A 15995-nucleotide genomic window follows, 5' to 3' on the forward strand; every position below is an offset into this window, starting at 1 on the left:
CCTTCCTTCAGGCTGTGAGAGGGTGGCTGGAGGTGCTTGCTGCAAATGCAGACTCCCAGTCAGTGGCTCTTAAGTGGGGCTCAGGAATTTGCCCTTCTACAAGTACTCCACATCTGTCTTAAAGAGCACAGAGGAGATGCTGGGAAGTCCTGTTGTACCCCAGGGGTACACACCCTCTCCTGTGCAGTGCAACTGGGTGCTAAATACATGCCCTCTTCAGTGCCACAGGGCTGGGTGCTGAGTGTTAGTAAATGCCCTCTCCAGTGCTGTGGAGCAGGATGCTAGGTGAATCTGCATTAGATGCTGCAGGGGGAAAGCAGAAAAAAGTACCCTGGTTGACATGGGGTGACCTGAGTTTAAGTCCTGCTCTGTGCCTTGCTTGGTGGGCGCTTTTGAGAAACCCCTAGGCCTTTCTACACTTCGGTGTTACCAGCTGTGAAATGGTGAGGGCATTTCTGTGTCTTGGTTGTTAAGAGGAGTATAAACTTGCAAATAGGTCGGCAGAGCTTTGTGCAGGAAAAAGTCTGATCCCTGGGCAGGTTCAGGCATAAGGCCAGCCCAGTCTCATGATCTTCTTACAGATGGAGGGCCGGCGCGACAGCATGCTAGAGACAGCCAAGCACTGTTTCACATCAGCAGCCCGCTGCGAGGGTGATGGTGACGAGGAGGAGTGGCTCATCCACTACATGCTGGGCAAGGTGGCTGAGAAGCAGCAGCAGCCACCCACCGTTTACTTGCTGCACTACAGGCAGGCTGGCCACTACCTGCATGAGGAGGCTGCCCGCTACCCCAAGAAGATCCACTACCACAACCCACCTGAGCTGGCCATGGAGGCCCTGGAGGTGACATCATGCTGGCCCAGGGCGGGGAAGCAGGGCAGGGGCAGGCTGGTTTCTTTATCTCCCTGGGCATGGGGCTCAAGGTTCCAGTGACCGCCCTTCAACCTGCCGCAAACTTATCTGTGTTGAGCAGCTTCATGTGCAATTGAATAAAACATCATTTCCTCTCTTTTCCCAACGGGTGTTTATCATCCTTTCTGGGAGAGTGACCATTTTGTTCTTATCTCTCAGAAGAAAATTGTCTTTCCTCACTAACACAGGTTCTAAGAACCTGACCTTGGTGATGACAGTCAGTGCCACATAGCATCTCCCAGGCCCAGGACATTCACACCCTGTAGCCTGGCAGGAGGGAGGGCAGGCACCATTGCCTCCAGGGTGCAAATGAGACATCCAAAGCCCAGCCTGTGCCCAGGCTACCCAGGTTGGCAGGGGCTGAGCTAGGGTGAGCAGCCTGCTCTCTTGACCCCCAATTTGGAGTCTTCTGATTGTTGTTCAAGAAAAGAGCAGTTCTTTACTCCCTGGATTTTCTCTCATGGTTTCCAGAGTGTTTCTGATGAATGCTGTCACTGTTGCTCATAGCAGTCTTGTGAGGCAGGCTGGGCGGCCACGATTGTCAATTTTGTAGGCAGGAAAACCAAGGACATTGGTAGAGATCCAGATGTCCACCATTTGGTTCAGCCCAGGACTTGAAGCTTCTGAAGGCCCTGTGCACATTGGCTTTGCCCTTTCTGAGGCTATGTGCCCAGTCTCTACCAGTCTCACGTGCCCAGCAAGCCTCTTGGAGTGCGGACAGAATCTGCTGCTTGCTTTTTTCTGCCTTTGTGATTTTTTTTCCTGATTATAAAAGTGTGTGTGTGTGTGTGTGTGTGTGTGTTTTAAAGAGATTCAAACAACTCAGAAGTGTACAGTGTGAATGTGAAGGCCCCTAGTGATTCCAGTATGCCCCTCCATAATCCCTAACAGTTTGCTATGTCCCTGTATGTCCAAATTTTTTCCTATTAACATATAAACATATAGTAACATTTTCTTATGATTTTGCAGCTTGCCTTTTCGCTGGACAAAATTTAATGGAAGGTGTGGTGAGCTTCCCTGCCTGCCCTAGTGCCCTGTAGTTTAGCAGGGCGTTTGTTTATCTGCACGGCCCCTTAATAGGTTTGGTTTCCTCTCCACTTCTTGCTATGACAAGGCACAGGCAGTGCATGTCTTTGTACTTGTAGCAGGGAGCACATCATGAGTATTTCCAAGGACTAGAGTCCAAAGGTGGAATTGCCAGGTTGTTTAGCATTCTGATCAACAATGGCTACTTGCCCCAAGGTCGTACTGACTGATGAGAGTGTCTGCTTTCCCTCAGCCATATTGATGAGGTTCTCTTTTTAATATTTGCTAATTTTGTGAGCAAACAAAAATGTCTCATTTTGGCTAGGTATGGTGGCTCACGCCTGTAATCCCAGCACTTTGGGAGGCCGAGGTGGGTGGATCACCTGAGGTCAGGAGTTCGAGATCAGCCTGACCAATATGGTGAAACCCTATCTCTACTAAAAATTAGCCAGGTGTGGTGGTGGAGGCCAGTAGTCCCAACTACTTGGGAGGCTGAGATGGGAGGATCACTTGAGCCTGGGAGGTGGAGGTTGCAGTGAACTGAGATTGTGCCACTGCACTCCAGCCTGGGTGACAGAGTGAGACCCTGTCTCAAAAAAGAAAGAAAGAAAAAAAACTCATTTAAAAAAAAATTTTGGGGCCAGCCATGGTGGCTGACACCTATAATCCCACTGCTTTGGGAGGATTGCTTGAGTCCAGGAGTTTGAGATGTAGAGCTGGGGATCTCAGAGACTAGTGGGCAACATGATGAGACCCCCCACCATCTCTACAAAAAATAAAAGATTAACAAGGCCTGGTGGCACGCACCTGTAGTCTCAGAAACTTGGGAGGCCGAGGTGGGAGGATTGCTTGAGCCCAGGAGGTCGAGGCTGTAGTGAGCTGTGATCACACCGCTGCACTCACAGCCTGGGAGACAGAGTGAGACCTTGTCTTAAAAAAAAAAAAAATTAAATTTGCCTGTTTTGGGGCCATATTCACTGGGCTCATGGAGAAGTGTGGAAACACAGCTTCCTGTTGAACTCTATCACAGGAGCAGCAGCTTGGCTGCTCTCATTCGCAGCGTTGGATCTCCGTCCTTCCCTGTCATAGTGCTCATACTGTCCACCTGGGGGCATGTGCCTTGGAAGAACTCCACTTTGGGGGTGAGAAGGGTAAGGCCCAGAGGAGTGATGTGACTTGCCTTAAGTCACCTGCAGGAACAGAGAGGAGCTGGGTCAGATGCCCACTGAGCTCAGCATTCTCATATGGCACCTCTGGGAAGCCACTGAACCTACGTGTGGCCCTCAGGAAGATGATGTCAACTCTGTTTTTCCTCCATGTTTTTTTCTTCAAGATTTGGCCTCTGCTACTGCCTGATAGAGCAGATGAGCAGGCAGGATGGTAGCCCCAGGGGTACCAGCAGCTTCCATATGAGGAACCAAGGCCTTAGATGTGTGGCCTACCCTCTCCCAGCACACAGTGCTGGCTCCAAGGAGAGCAAGCACACATGGTTAATTTGGGGGGCATCCCATTCCATGCAACCATTGTAGCTATGTAACTTTGAGTCAGCTGGTAAATATGTATATCTTGTGTTAAAAATGACATTTCTCTGAAGATTTTTAACCCTGTCCTGACAAAAATTCTCCTCTGCTATTGTGCCTTCATTCAAGAATCTTTACTCGCCACTTGGATGAACTTTACCAGTTGAATGCTTTGCCCTCCCCCAAGTTTGGCCACCTGATTGTGCATGGGTGCCTCGAGTGGTTTCCTACATCTAAAAATGGAGTTGCTGGGCCAATTTCTCTGGGCTTCATAGGTGGGCTAGAGGTGGAGGGGCTCTGGATGTGAGCCCCCTCTGTCTGGGATGCCTCCTTGAGAGTGCTGCCAGCAGGTTCTCACCTGGGTGAGGGGGGCCACTTAGCCAGGGCCTGCAATGGCAGTTCTCAGCCCTCATACCACCCACTGTGCCCTCCAAGTGGGAGCCTGCCTCACACCCACTCCTGCATGAGAAGATCAGGGCAGACCTGGGTTTAACCTGGCCCTGGGCATTCCCGGCTGTGGGGCCTTGGGCAGCTCTTCACCCATTTTAAATTGAGGAATGTGGTAAGGACTTGAGGAAATGGAGGAAAGCACAGGGCCCAATGGATGCAATGAGCTGCCTGCCCACCCACCCCCCCACCACACCCACAGGGAAGACGTTTTCGAGGCCTGTGGGTGCCTGGCTTTGCCTGGGGGCTGGGCTATAAACAGAAATCCAACCTAGTCCTTGTTTCAGGGAGTCCAGAGTTCAGTGGGGAGACAGATGTAGAAACTCACTTTCTCTGGGTGCCCACTGAAGGGCGCAAAGAGAACAGCAGCACTGTGGCGGGAGGCAGTGCCCAGTGAACGGAGCTGAAGGGTTATCATAATGAGTGGTTATTACTCTCATCTCACTACCATGTGCCTGAGTTACTGTGTGAACATTTAAGCTGGAATGCTGACAATATACATTTTAATTTTCACAGCTTGTTTTAAATTAGTTGTAGGATGGTTGGTTTAAAAGCTAACAAAAACAAGCAGTGTGTGGCAGCCTGTTGCCCTGGTCATGGGCCCATTTCCAATGTGGCTGACTGGCCTGTGGAACAAATCTTAGCAACTGGGAAGGCTGCTCACACTAGAAGTGTCGTTCTCCTAGGTGTACTTTCGGCTCCATGCTTCCATCCTGAAGCTCCTGGGGAAGCCCGATTCTGGGGTTGGTGCAGAGGTCCTGGTCAACTTTATGAAGGAGGCTGCAGAAGGACCCTTTGCCAGGGGCGAGGAGAAGAACACACCCAAAGCTTCAGAAAAGTGAGTAGCACCCTTTAGGCGACCCCTAGCAGCTTACCCCATCTGCATCCCAGATGGCTCGTTTACTGCAATGTGTTGTTCAGAGGGTTGCTACACAGTAAACAGTAAACTAGAACTCATGGAGTCCCTAGGACCCATCTGGAAACTCCCATTTGCTGGGCCAAGGTATTTCTGTTGAGTCTGAGAAGGAGAGGGTGAGTGTGAGTCCCCTTACCCTGTGGTCATGTGTGGTGCTACCCCACCCTAAGGGGAAGTCCTGGGGAGAAGCTGATGCCCTCCTGCCCTCTCCACTGGGGCACAGCTCTGTTCTGTGCAGAACGCTGTAGAAAGTCAGTTTTTGCTTTGCAGACTCTCACCCCTGGGTCCTTTGCCAAGGCCTTGTCTGCTGCCCATTCTCCTGAGAAGCAGTGAGAAGTGTGGGAAGTGTGGGCTTCTCTTGTGGTGCCAGAGAGCTCGGAGAGACTGGGGCTCAGGTGTGGTCCCCTCAGTGGGCCTGGACTGACCCCAGTCTCCCTGTGGTTGTAAGTCATCTCCACAGCCCAGACTTCTTTCACTCCAGGCCCAGGTCCTGGTGCCGCCCCATCCTCAGGGGCAAGTCCTAGGGAGAAAGATGGGTTTGGGGTGACATGGGGAATGTTGCAACTGCCCATTAGCCTGATGGACTCATGCTGATTCTTGTGCTTCTGAGACATGCTCAGGGTCACCACCTGCCAGCTTGCCCACATGGGAGCCAGGGGAGGGCTCAGCTCACCCGATCTCTGAGACCGCTGCCTAGCTGGGCACTGTGCGAAATTCAGCTGACCTCTGCCTGACTGGGCACTGTGCGGGGTTCAGCTGAGTGCCAGAGAGGCCTGCATCCAGGCCCTGTGCTTGAGGGCTGTCTGCTTCTGACCACAGATAGCCTGTGTGATGTGCGCCACAGGTGAGCCAGCTCCACAGTCGGTGTGCCCCTCAGGTTATGGGGAGGTTCAGGTCCATGCATGGCAGGCCACTCAGGTGGGCAGCCGCTGTGCTCAGAAGTTATAGCTACCCATTTTTTTAGTCACAAAGGGCCCCCAGCATACAATGATACTTTCTTTCATTGATTATAATTCTGTTAAAATTTTTTTAATTATACAAATAATACATGAATACTTTCTTGTTATAGAACATTCAAGTAGTATATAAACATGCAGACTAAAATGTGACAGATCTCCTTCCAAGAGTTAGCTACTATTCACAGTTTAATTTCCTAAATCATTTTCTGTATATTTATAACACTTAAATGCACACATACAATTGTAAGGTTTCTTTTATTTTATAAAAATGAACTACAGAAGGTATTGTTTTAGAGTTTGCTTTTTCCCCTGACAGTGGGTCTGGGCACAGTCCATGGAGATAGTACCCCAGTCACTTCATTCTTTCTAGTGGCTACTTACTATACCATAGTATGGATGTACCATGTTTTATGTAACCACTCCAGTGGACATTTAGAGTGTTTCTAATGTTTCTGCTCAACTATGTTGCAGCACATATCCTTGTACATGTGTGAGCATGCAGTAAATGCAGATGTGTTTCTGTCGGCCCATTTGTCAGGTCTTAAGTTTGTCAGGCTGTCACACAGAAGGCATAGACTTTGCATGGAGAGATGCAAGGGTGCTTCTGAAGAAAGACTCGTTGGCTCCTCTATAGAGCCTCCTGGGGCCTGAAATTCAGAGATGCAGGTCGCGCCCTGCCAGAAAGATTAGGCAGTGTCCAGTTAGGAGCCAGAGCCTGTGTGGGTGCTGTGGGGGCAACTATGGGCTCTGTGACACCAGGCAGATGGGGCGGGGGCCACCAGAGGTGCATGGGAGCAGTGGGCCCTGGGAAGGGCATTCACCCTTACCAGCACACATCTGTTTCAATGTGAGGTGGAGACTCTGACCTGTGCCCCAAACCTCTGTTCCCACAGGGAGAAGGCCTGCCTGGTGGACGAGGACTCCCACTCTTCAGCTGGGACACTGCCGGGCCCCGGAGCCTCCCTCCCCTCCTCCTCTGGCCCAGGTCTGACATCCCCACCTTACACAGCCACTCCGATTGACCACGATTACGTCAAATGTAAAAAACCCCACCAGCAGGCAACGCCGGACGGTACAGTCCCTGTTCTCCCTACTGCCAGCCCAAGGCGGCACATCAATCACGGGGGGGTGCTCGGACGACTCATTTTGTCGCTTCGTTTTGGTGAGGGGGGGTGCTGGGTCTGGGGTGACACGGGCAATGTTGCGGCTGCTCATTAACCTCATGGATTCACAGTGATTCTTGTGCTTCCGAGACATGCTCAGGGTCGCCACCTGCCAGCTTGCCCACCTGGGAGCCAGGGGAGGGGCAGGCCAGGCTATGGCATCTCACATCTTTGAGCCTTCTTTTTCTCGCCTGCAAAATGGGGACATGACATCTACTTTGAAAGGAAGTTAGAAGAGTGTGGCCTCCTGGAGGGGCTCCTGGTGCAGTCAGCTTAGTGATTCCTGCATTGTTCAGCAGCATGTTGTTACTGCTCTGTCCTTCTGAAGGTTGAGGGAAGGCCGTGATTAGTTCTAAGTCTGTCACCCCTGAGAATCCAGATAAGTTGTTAATGGGGGTCACCTGGGACCATATGTGTGGCCATGCCATGTGGGATGGGGCAGGTGGCGACTGTTCAACCACATTCCTTACTAACATTAGGAGGCTTGCATGCTGGCCTGTAGCTCGATTTCTTCATGTTCTCTCATTTTTATAGTGATAAGCTAGTGACAAAGTACTTGCTGGGATAAGCCAAATTGGTGATTTAAGAGGACCACTAAAGTGGAGTCCTGGGAGGTAGTGACAATGCTGAAAGACACCTGGGCCCTCACTCCTATGTCATCTCATCTGGGCTTGGGGAAACAGGCCTTGCTTTGCATTCCCCAAGGCATGGGGATGCTAGTAGGTGGGTAGAATTGGTCCCAGGGCTCTGCCTCCTGCCAGGTAGTCTTTATAGAGTGGCTCCTTGGAGTAAGAATGGGCACTCTAGGGCACCATGGTAGCCTTGAAGTTCAGTCCCAGTACAGGTCTGGGGGGGGCCATCACCTTCGCTCTAGTGCCCTGCTGAGGCCCTTGCCCAGTGCTCGGGTTCCTGGATATAGCATGGGCATCTGCCTCCAACTTTCTGAACTGAGTGGGTAGGGCTTGAGAGCAGGTTTAAAGAAGTGCTGGAGAAGGATGACAAGGGGGCCAGTGCTCCATTTCTCTGGGGGCAGGATTTGCTATTCTCAAGAAAGGAAAGGAAAGACCTGCAGTGTCCCCTCCTGGGTTTGGTTTGGATCTACAGCATGCGTGTTGAGAGAGGCTGAGGATCTGAGTGTGTGCTGTGTCTCTTACCTCCCAGAAGGTTCATGTCATTACTCCCAGTCTCAGCACTGACACCTCGCTGCCCACCCCAGAGTATTAAGCAGATATGGGAAGAACTGACCCACCTGCTCCTGCAATCTTCAGTTCTGCAGACTTTCCCTGTTAAGATCCTCTCTCCCCTTCTTAGTTAGGTTAATCACCCTGTTCCCAAACTTTTACTCTTGAGAATATTGAGAAAACATACTAGCAGCAAACCCCTGCTCAGGGAATTAGTTTTTGCCAGCTGCTTCCTGGGAGGAAGCACTATGCCAAAGTTTTCAGGAGAGGAATGCCTTTCCTGGTTGTCCGCATGCCATGTGGCCGTGCTCACATGCACCTGGGCTAGGGAACCCAAGCGCTGTCCTCTGCAGCTCTGCAGGCTCGCACTGAGGTCACGCCACATGCGCCACTGTGCTTGGATGTCAGCCCATTAGGGTTGATAGGGTTGAGTATGCCTCTAGAAGCAGGAAAGGAGGGAGGCAGGAGCGCCTCAGGAAGGGGGCCATGATGCCAGCTGTCCCATATTGGCACATATGTGTGCATGAAGCTGTTGGTGGGCCACTGCAGATCACTCAGGCATGACAACTGGGCATGACAGGTCCTGGGTGCCAACATGCTAGTTATTTGTTCTGGAAGTTTGCAGAGGGAGCCATACAAATAAGTTCAAATATGGTTTCAGTGGTTGCACAGTTTTGAACATTTGTTTAAAAAAAATGTCTTCAAAGTGATTCCTGTCAAAGACACAAAGCCATCAGGATCCCATGGCCCATCTTTGCCCAGTCCCAGCCCCGCACTGGCCACCTGTGTGCTCTGCCCAGGCCTGGCTGCGTAATGCTTTCAGAACTCAGCTGCCTCACCTCTGAGAGAAAGCAGTGTCTGCAACATGAAAATGTTTGGGGTCCTAAAATAGCTGTGATCTTAGAATGTTAAAGTGGCCCTTTCAGCAGCTATACTAGTTCCTAGGGGAAGGCCCAGGTTCCAGGGAGAAGCAGCAGATTGCTGGTGTCAGGGGATGTGCTGGTGGCCTCAAGGGGCCACACTGCCCACCTCTGTTCCTGCTTCTCCTTCCTGGGAGGAGAACATGTAGTTCCTAGTTTCCACTCAGCTTCTTGGCCTGAGACCAGCCTTGGGTCTACTGTGGGAGGAGAGGGGCGTCAGCACTGATTGCAGGCCACCGCTGAGCCCTTATACTACCAGGAGGGTGATGGGTGCTTCTAGCCCTGGTACAGCTGAGGAGAAGCAGTCACGGGGAGGTCAGATGGGGAGGTCAGACAGGGAGGCAAGTGCACAGCAGGCCCTGGTCAAAGGATCTGATTTCCAGTCCCAGCTCCATTGCATATGTGCTCTGCAACCTTGGACAAAGGACTTCACTTCTCAATTTCCTCACCTGTTGAATGGGGTAATGTCTTCCTTATGGGTATTAAACAAAAGTGCTAGCACATTGCAGCCACCTCCTGGATGGAGTTCTCCAAGTCATTGGTGGAACTAGGGCAAGACCTAGGTAGCACTGCATAGAGGGAAGAGCCTGGGCTCTGGGGCCAGTCCCCCTCAGTTTGCACCCCACCTCTCTCCAGCTAGTGGCATGACCTCACAAGAGGTGGAGGTAGTGTCCTCTGAAGCAGCAGCTCCTGAGTGGGCTTGGGCATGGGGCTTTCTGGATCCCGGTTTCCTACCCCCACAGAACAATTAACTTTCCAGCAGTGGGAGAGGGAGCCAGGCGTCAGGACTTTCCTTGGGCATGGTTAGGAGACCTTGCATTGGAGCTGCCTTCCCACATTAGTATGCCTTTGCTTCAAAACCAGAAATCAGCTAGGATCAATTCTGATTTGGTTTAAGATTTAGAAAAGATTTAGAAAAATAGCTCCAGGTATATGTGGGTTGTTTGACATTTGATAATAGCTGCTTCATAGGACCCAAATTTGTTCTCTGAACCACCCTCACCTGCAACCTTGTGTCACCTGCACTAGGGTGGGGAGCATCCTGCAGCCTGTGCATAACTCTCGTTAAAAGCCTTTGGAATCGGCCCCTCAGGTCACTGACTCTACCGCAGCCTGGTGTCAAAGCCAGCCCTTCACGGAACAGCCAGGAGGGCATCACAGCTGACCTCTGGCCAAGCTGAGAAAGACAGCAAGAGAGAGAACAACAGAGAGAGAAGCTTTGTCCTCTGCTGTGCTGCTGGCAGCTCTGGCTGGTTGTGCTCCCCATCTGCCTAACTTCTCCCTTCCATCGATCTCTTGGAATTTGCCCACAGGGCTGAAATCCCTAATGTTGAAGCTTCCTGACCAGGAAAACGAGGTGACCCGAGGAGCACATTGTGACCTTCAGGGGGTTCCCAGTGATTACTCTTTATACATATTCAAGCAACATAAGGAGATCTTTGAACAAGACCTCTACCCCTACCCTGTGTACAGTATGCGTGTGTGTGTGTGTGTGTGTGCCCGTGTGTAATTATGCCCTACCACTCAATGCTATGTGCTTGCTCTGTGCTGGGCTCTGGGCAGGTACCTGCAGGGTAGTAGCATGTCTCCATTTTCATAACTGCCCTGCAGGCTCGTTCATGCCCTTGTTTCCCCAAGAGGAACCTGAGCTGAGGGCAGGTAGGCACTAATCCAAAACTGCCTGCTATAGTCAGGGTATAGCCAAGAGATACTGGGTCTGAATCTCCCTCCACCCCTAGCCAGAGGTGAGACTGACACTAGGAAGGCCCCGTGGTTGGCCAGCCTGGCAGAGACTGAATCTGTGTGTGTTTCCCTTGTCCTTCAGCAGAGGGCCCAGAGAGCTTGGCCATTACAGAATGGCTTGGTTCGTCACTTGGCCTGGCTCAGCCCCGCTTTGGGATGTGTCGATAGTGCCTTTCTTGGACTAAAATCCTTGCTCTCTGCCTGTCGTGCTCCATGTCACTTCAGAACGCCAGAGCCAGAAAAGGCCTCAGAGCTTGGAGGCCTTGTGCTATGGTAAGTCTGGGGCTGAGCCTCTCTATGGTCTTTGGCCAACCTGTAGCCATGCCCATCCAGGTGGTTCCATCAGTGCTGAGCCAGGTGCATAGAACAGCACTGGTCCCTGCTGTAGAGGAGGTTGGTGCAAATCAGTCAGTTACATAGCTGAGGGTTGGGGGTCAACTGATGCCAGCACCAGAGAGGTGGGGTTTGTTCATCCCAGAGAAACCTGGGCCTGTTGGTAGGGTAAGAGGCCTTTCTGAGGAGGCAAAGTTTAGCCAAGATCCGAGGGGTGTGTCGGTGTTTCTCTTGAGGGGTTGGGGAGAGGGAGCAGCCAGGGTCAGAAGAGTGGGAGCCTTGGAGGCTGGTATCCACCAAGGGTGGTGATGCCTACCTAGTCCCACTGACAGCATGCACAGAGCCACTGAGGAGTCTCAGGCTACCTTGAGCCCCAGGTTGTAGGGTGTGGGCCTTACTGGAGAGCCCAGGGTGCCCTGTGCCAAGCCCCCATTGTGGCCATCCATCCTCAACCTCCATGCTGTCACCGTCTGTGTCGTGTGCCGTCTGTGCTCATCTTCGCCTGTTCGCCCCATGCTGCCTCCACCAATATTGCCCGTGCTGCCCCTAACCCTGACCACACTCTGTTCACCAGGCTTTGTCTTTCTGCTTGCACCTGTCACGGCTCGCTTCAGGGAACAGCGCAGACCCGCATGCTCAGCTCTCAGTCCGGCTCCCTGCTACCCCTGTGACCAGGAGCACCTTCATGTCTGCTCGCCCTGTGATTTGGAGAGTGTGTTTGATGCGCTTGGCTTCTGCTGATGGCCTATCTTCCCAGTTCTGGCCAGAGGCAGATGCAGTGGGGGCCTCTTCTCCACTGCCCCCCGCCTGCACCTCCAGCAGGTGGCCCAGTCCTATATTTCCATTGCTTTGCTCTTTCTTGCTTTAAAATAAACAACAAAGGCAACAGACTCTAACATACCAAATTATCTTTACAAGGACAAAGGTGTAAAAATGCAAATTGTGCACAGTAGCCTTGATACTCTGAGGTGGGTCCTGTGTCTTCAGCCCACCAGGGCCAGGCTATGTAGGACGGGGAGCTGTGAATGCCAGTCAGTCCTACAGGGCAGGCCCACCCTGGCCTCTGCTCAGTGACCTCCCCTCCTAGGGCTAAGGGGAGGTCAGTTTCTGGTTGGAATGCCATTTCTAAACAGACCTTCTCAAAGTGGGAGAGACTGTAAGTGGAGCTCAGTTTGTTCTGCTTGTTCCTGATGGGCAGGGGACAGGGGAGGCTGTCAGCGAAAAGCCACTCACCTCTTTTGTTCTCTTCTTTCATTCTTAGCTTTTTGAAAACCTTTAGGAGTTAGCTGGTCATGGCATTTATTGAGCATCTGTTGTGTGCCAGGCATGGAAAAGGGTGCCATGGGGAAAGTCAAGATGATGGTGCCTTGATTCCTGCTCCCAGGTTGGATCTGATGTCCCATGGTATCATGGGGCAGTAGTTGGTGCCAAGGAGGAGTGCCATGAGCTGGCAGACGGGAGCAAGTTCTGGGGTTTGGTGGGTTGGGAAGAATTCCTGGAGAAGGTGAGTCTCTAGAGAGGCCTGCAGGCCCATTTAGACATGGAGGTTGGAGAGTCCTACAGCTTTTGGATACTGAGATGGCTGGGGTGGATGAAAAAGAGACTTTGAGGGGAGAGAGCTTGGGAAAGCAGCTGGGCTCTGAGGGTTGGGCTCTTTCCTGTGGGCAGTAGGGAGAGTGATGTGGTCACAGGATCTCTCTCTCTGGGCTCTAAGGAAGGCACAATTTTCCCCCCATCATCCTTTGAAGAGCCTTCTTGGGAAGCTCACTAGATGGCTGGGGGATGCCAGCCTCACACCTTACAGAACTGCTTCGCTTCTTCTGGCATTTGTATCAAGAGGGGCTGTTCTTCTGCCTTTGGTCAGGAAAATGTTTAAAGCCTCCTGAGGCCTCCCTGGTCAGTGCCTTTCCTGGCTCAGAGGGCAGGATGAGAGATACATGATGAGGCCTCTGAGCATCAGGCCCCTTCAAGGCAGCACCATGGTGTCTACACATATCAGGCTTCTGATATGTCTGCCAGGCTTCGAGGTGCCTGGCAGTGCTCAGTTGGCCCTCACCTGTGGGCACTGGCAAAGAATGGACAAGTGGTGCAGCCTGGCCCTCACACAATGCCCTCGTGCCCACCTGCTGCCTGCTGTGTATCTTCTTCTCTCTCAGGGGCCCCCAGGTTTCTGGTACCACTTTTCTTTGGCATCCATCCAGTCTTCTCAGCCTGACAGTGGGCACCCCGATTTCCCGGGCCAGCCTTGCTTCTGGTGGACGTGTTCTTTTCCTGTGGTTGGCCAGGATTGACTGAGGCAGCTTTTGTCTAGTCAGAAAATTTCTCAAAATATTAATTCCACCCAAGTTTACAGTTCTTAGAAACCTGTTGTTTCCTGGTCGGCAGGACATTTGTGGTCTTCTCTGGGGCACTAGTCAGAGCTGTTGCAGTAGCACAACCATACATCTTCTTCCTCAGGCTTTCACTGCCCCAGGCTGATGGAACAAATGGCTGTGAGCTGTTTCTGGTCTTACTGCTGGAGCAAATGGAGGAAACACACTTAAAGAGACACTGGAAAGTTGCATCTTGTAATTAAAGAGCTCTTTTAGGCTGGCCTGGGAATCCTGGGATTGTCCAAGGGATCTGAGCTGAGTCAGACCTGAACAAGGAGGACTCAGAACACAGAGTCTTTTCTCACACTGAGTGGGGACAGGCAGCCTTTCTGTCACTGAGCCAGGTCTCTTTCCCTCTGCGTTGCCAGCTGTCATTCCTTTACAGTTGATCCTGCAAATCCCACCCTGGAAGTAGAAGGTTCTGGAGCTTAGAGGGAGGCAGTTTAATAAGCACTTGGCTGGCAGACGCACATCCCCCTAAGGATTCAGAGGGAAGGCTGGCGTGGCCCAGATGCATAGACACGAAACATTCCAGTAATTAACAGTAACAATAAAATATTTATAATCTTGCCACAAATATTAATTAGTATGAGCAGGTTTTGTGTGGGCAGATTTTTAAAAGAACATTCTGAAAAAAAGAGCAAGGCCAACCTATAGCCTGCTTGCTAGTGCCATTCTTCTTTCCTGTTGTCCTCCAAGTAGCTCCCTAAAGAAATCAGCTCTCAGCTCCTGAGTCTCAAGGCTAGATACCTGGACTGTGGACAGTCCCTGGAGGTTCCATCCAGGGTGCCTGTTTCCCTGGAAGGCTGTCTCCACCCAGCCCCATAGGAAGTTTAGGCTAAGTCTGGCTCTCCTACATCAAAGAGGCTTTCCATCTGTCTCTTGCTCTGCCTCAGAACCAGGGGGCCCAGAACCCCCTCCTCACCCAAAAGCCCCTCCACAGAAAAACAGCTTGACTCTCACTTCTCCCATCTGGCCTTGCTCTATTAGGCGAGGCAGGAGAACAGAATGCCTCTGCCGCCAGGCTTGGCAGCTTTTGTCTATAGAGCATAGGCAGACCCAGCCGGTCCTCTGAGGGCTCAGCACAGGCCATTAGCACACAAAGTTGCATGTCAGCCCATTTGAACCTAGGGCCACAGGATCCCAAAGATCCTGTGGAGGAGGTAGGACTGGAGCCAGGCCTGTAGGCTGTTCCTGAGGCCAGAATCCCCTCTGCACACATACTCAAAGACTCCCCAGTTCACTTGGGCAGCATGAGAGTGGTGCATTATGGTGCTAGGCTGCGTTCAGCTGTCTGGGAAGCAGGTGGAGTATGGCTCAGGGAGTGGTCCTTGCCCAAAGGTACATGGCTGATGGATGGGGGTCCCACCCCAGAGAAGAAGCCTTTGACCTGTGACCTCTTCTCCCAGAAGCCTTCCCTGTGTACACTGGCCCTTCCTTGGCTGTGGGTCTGGTAACCTGAGAGATGACCTTGCAGAGGGGCCTGCTGGGAGTAGGGAGATGACAGTAGTCAGCAGCATCCTTCCTTTTCCTCCTGCCCCTCTTCAGGGGCCTCCCAGAGCAGGGGCTTCCTGCTTCAGGAATCGGGGTGGCTCTGGGTTACACACCGCAGTCCAAACAACCCTCCCTGCTGCCTGCCCTGCCAGCTTATCCAACTGCAGGGGTCCTGTTCTCCAAGAGCTTTTTCCCAGCACTGTGGCACATTGTCCTCCCTACCTTGACTCACCCAGCCCCTGGGCTGTCCCATCCACAGCAGCCCAGCTGGTGGCAGGATGAGGGTCCTTTTCACATGCTCTGCGATGTTCCTGGCAAACTTACCCCACTGTTCGTGTCTGTCTGTCTGTCTTTCTGTCTGTCTGTGGCCTCTCTGAGGTCTTCAGTCAGCTGTACCAGAGAAAGTTTGCTTCCCCAGAAGAGGAGGAATGGAGGCTGGGGCACTGTCTGCCCAGGTAGATAGAGCCATTCTTTAAGAGCTTTTTCATTCATCCGTTTTGCCCTATTGATGTGAAAGAATTGAAACTGACTGGCTTGCAACTTGGTATGAAACCTTGGGTTGACTTTTAGTATTTGAAATCAGGGTCATTTTAAATAGGCTGTGCCAACCCTTTCAGACACACAAGATCTGAAAGGAGCAGAAAGTGGGCCTCGGGCCTTGAGTCCCTTTTGGTGGCTCTCATTTGAAGAGATAACACATCCCTGGACTCCTTCCTGTGGTGCTGCCCCCTTGGGAGTGGGCGGGAACCTTGGCAAGCACCTCCCCCACCTGCTTGCTTCACAGGCCAGCTGGGCATCTCATCTCTGTGTACATAGCCCCTTCCTCTCCAGCTCTGCCCCAGCAGCCCACCCCCGCATCATGACCTGCAGGTGGCACCCAAGACTGTGGTGAGCCCCATTAGCAGAGCCTTCGTCGGGGCCACTTAGGTACCTTGATTACCCCTTAAACAAGGGTTTGTCTAGAATCACCACAATGCCCCCCAGGGCCAGTACCAATCTCTGCTCTCTGG

The 15995-nt window shown here is 52.1% G+C and overlaps 1 protein-coding gene across 10 annotated transcripts in view; it reads left to right on the forward strand.

Moving 5' to 3' along the window:
- The window catches only part of CABIN1 (calcineurin binding protein 1), a 165068-nt gene that overhangs the window by 77981 nt on the left and 71092 nt on the right, over positions 1–15995 (forward strand). For 6 of the 10 annotated variants that reach the window (XM_004063169.5, XM_063704697.1, XM_004063168.5 and 3 more), the window contains exons 24-26: positions 582–842; positions 4591–4742; positions 6673–6851. In XM_004063169.5, the coding sequence (XP_004063217.2) occupies positions 582–842; positions 4591–4742; positions 6673–6851 (592 nt within the window). The remainder of the gene's footprint in view (positions 1–581; positions 843–4590; positions 4743–6672; positions 6852–15995) is intronic. The other 4 variants (XM_063704700.1, XM_055375155.2, XM_055375154.2 and 1 more) reach the window with 1 other exon arrangement.

Source organism: Gorilla gorilla, chromosome 23 (assembly GCF_029281585.2).
Source record: "Gorilla gorilla gorilla isolate KB3781 chromosome 23, NHGRI_mGorGor1-v2.1_pri, whole genome shotgun sequence".
Taxonomy (NCBI): Eukaryota; Metazoa; Chordata; class Mammalia; order Primates; family Hominidae; genus Gorilla; species Gorilla gorilla.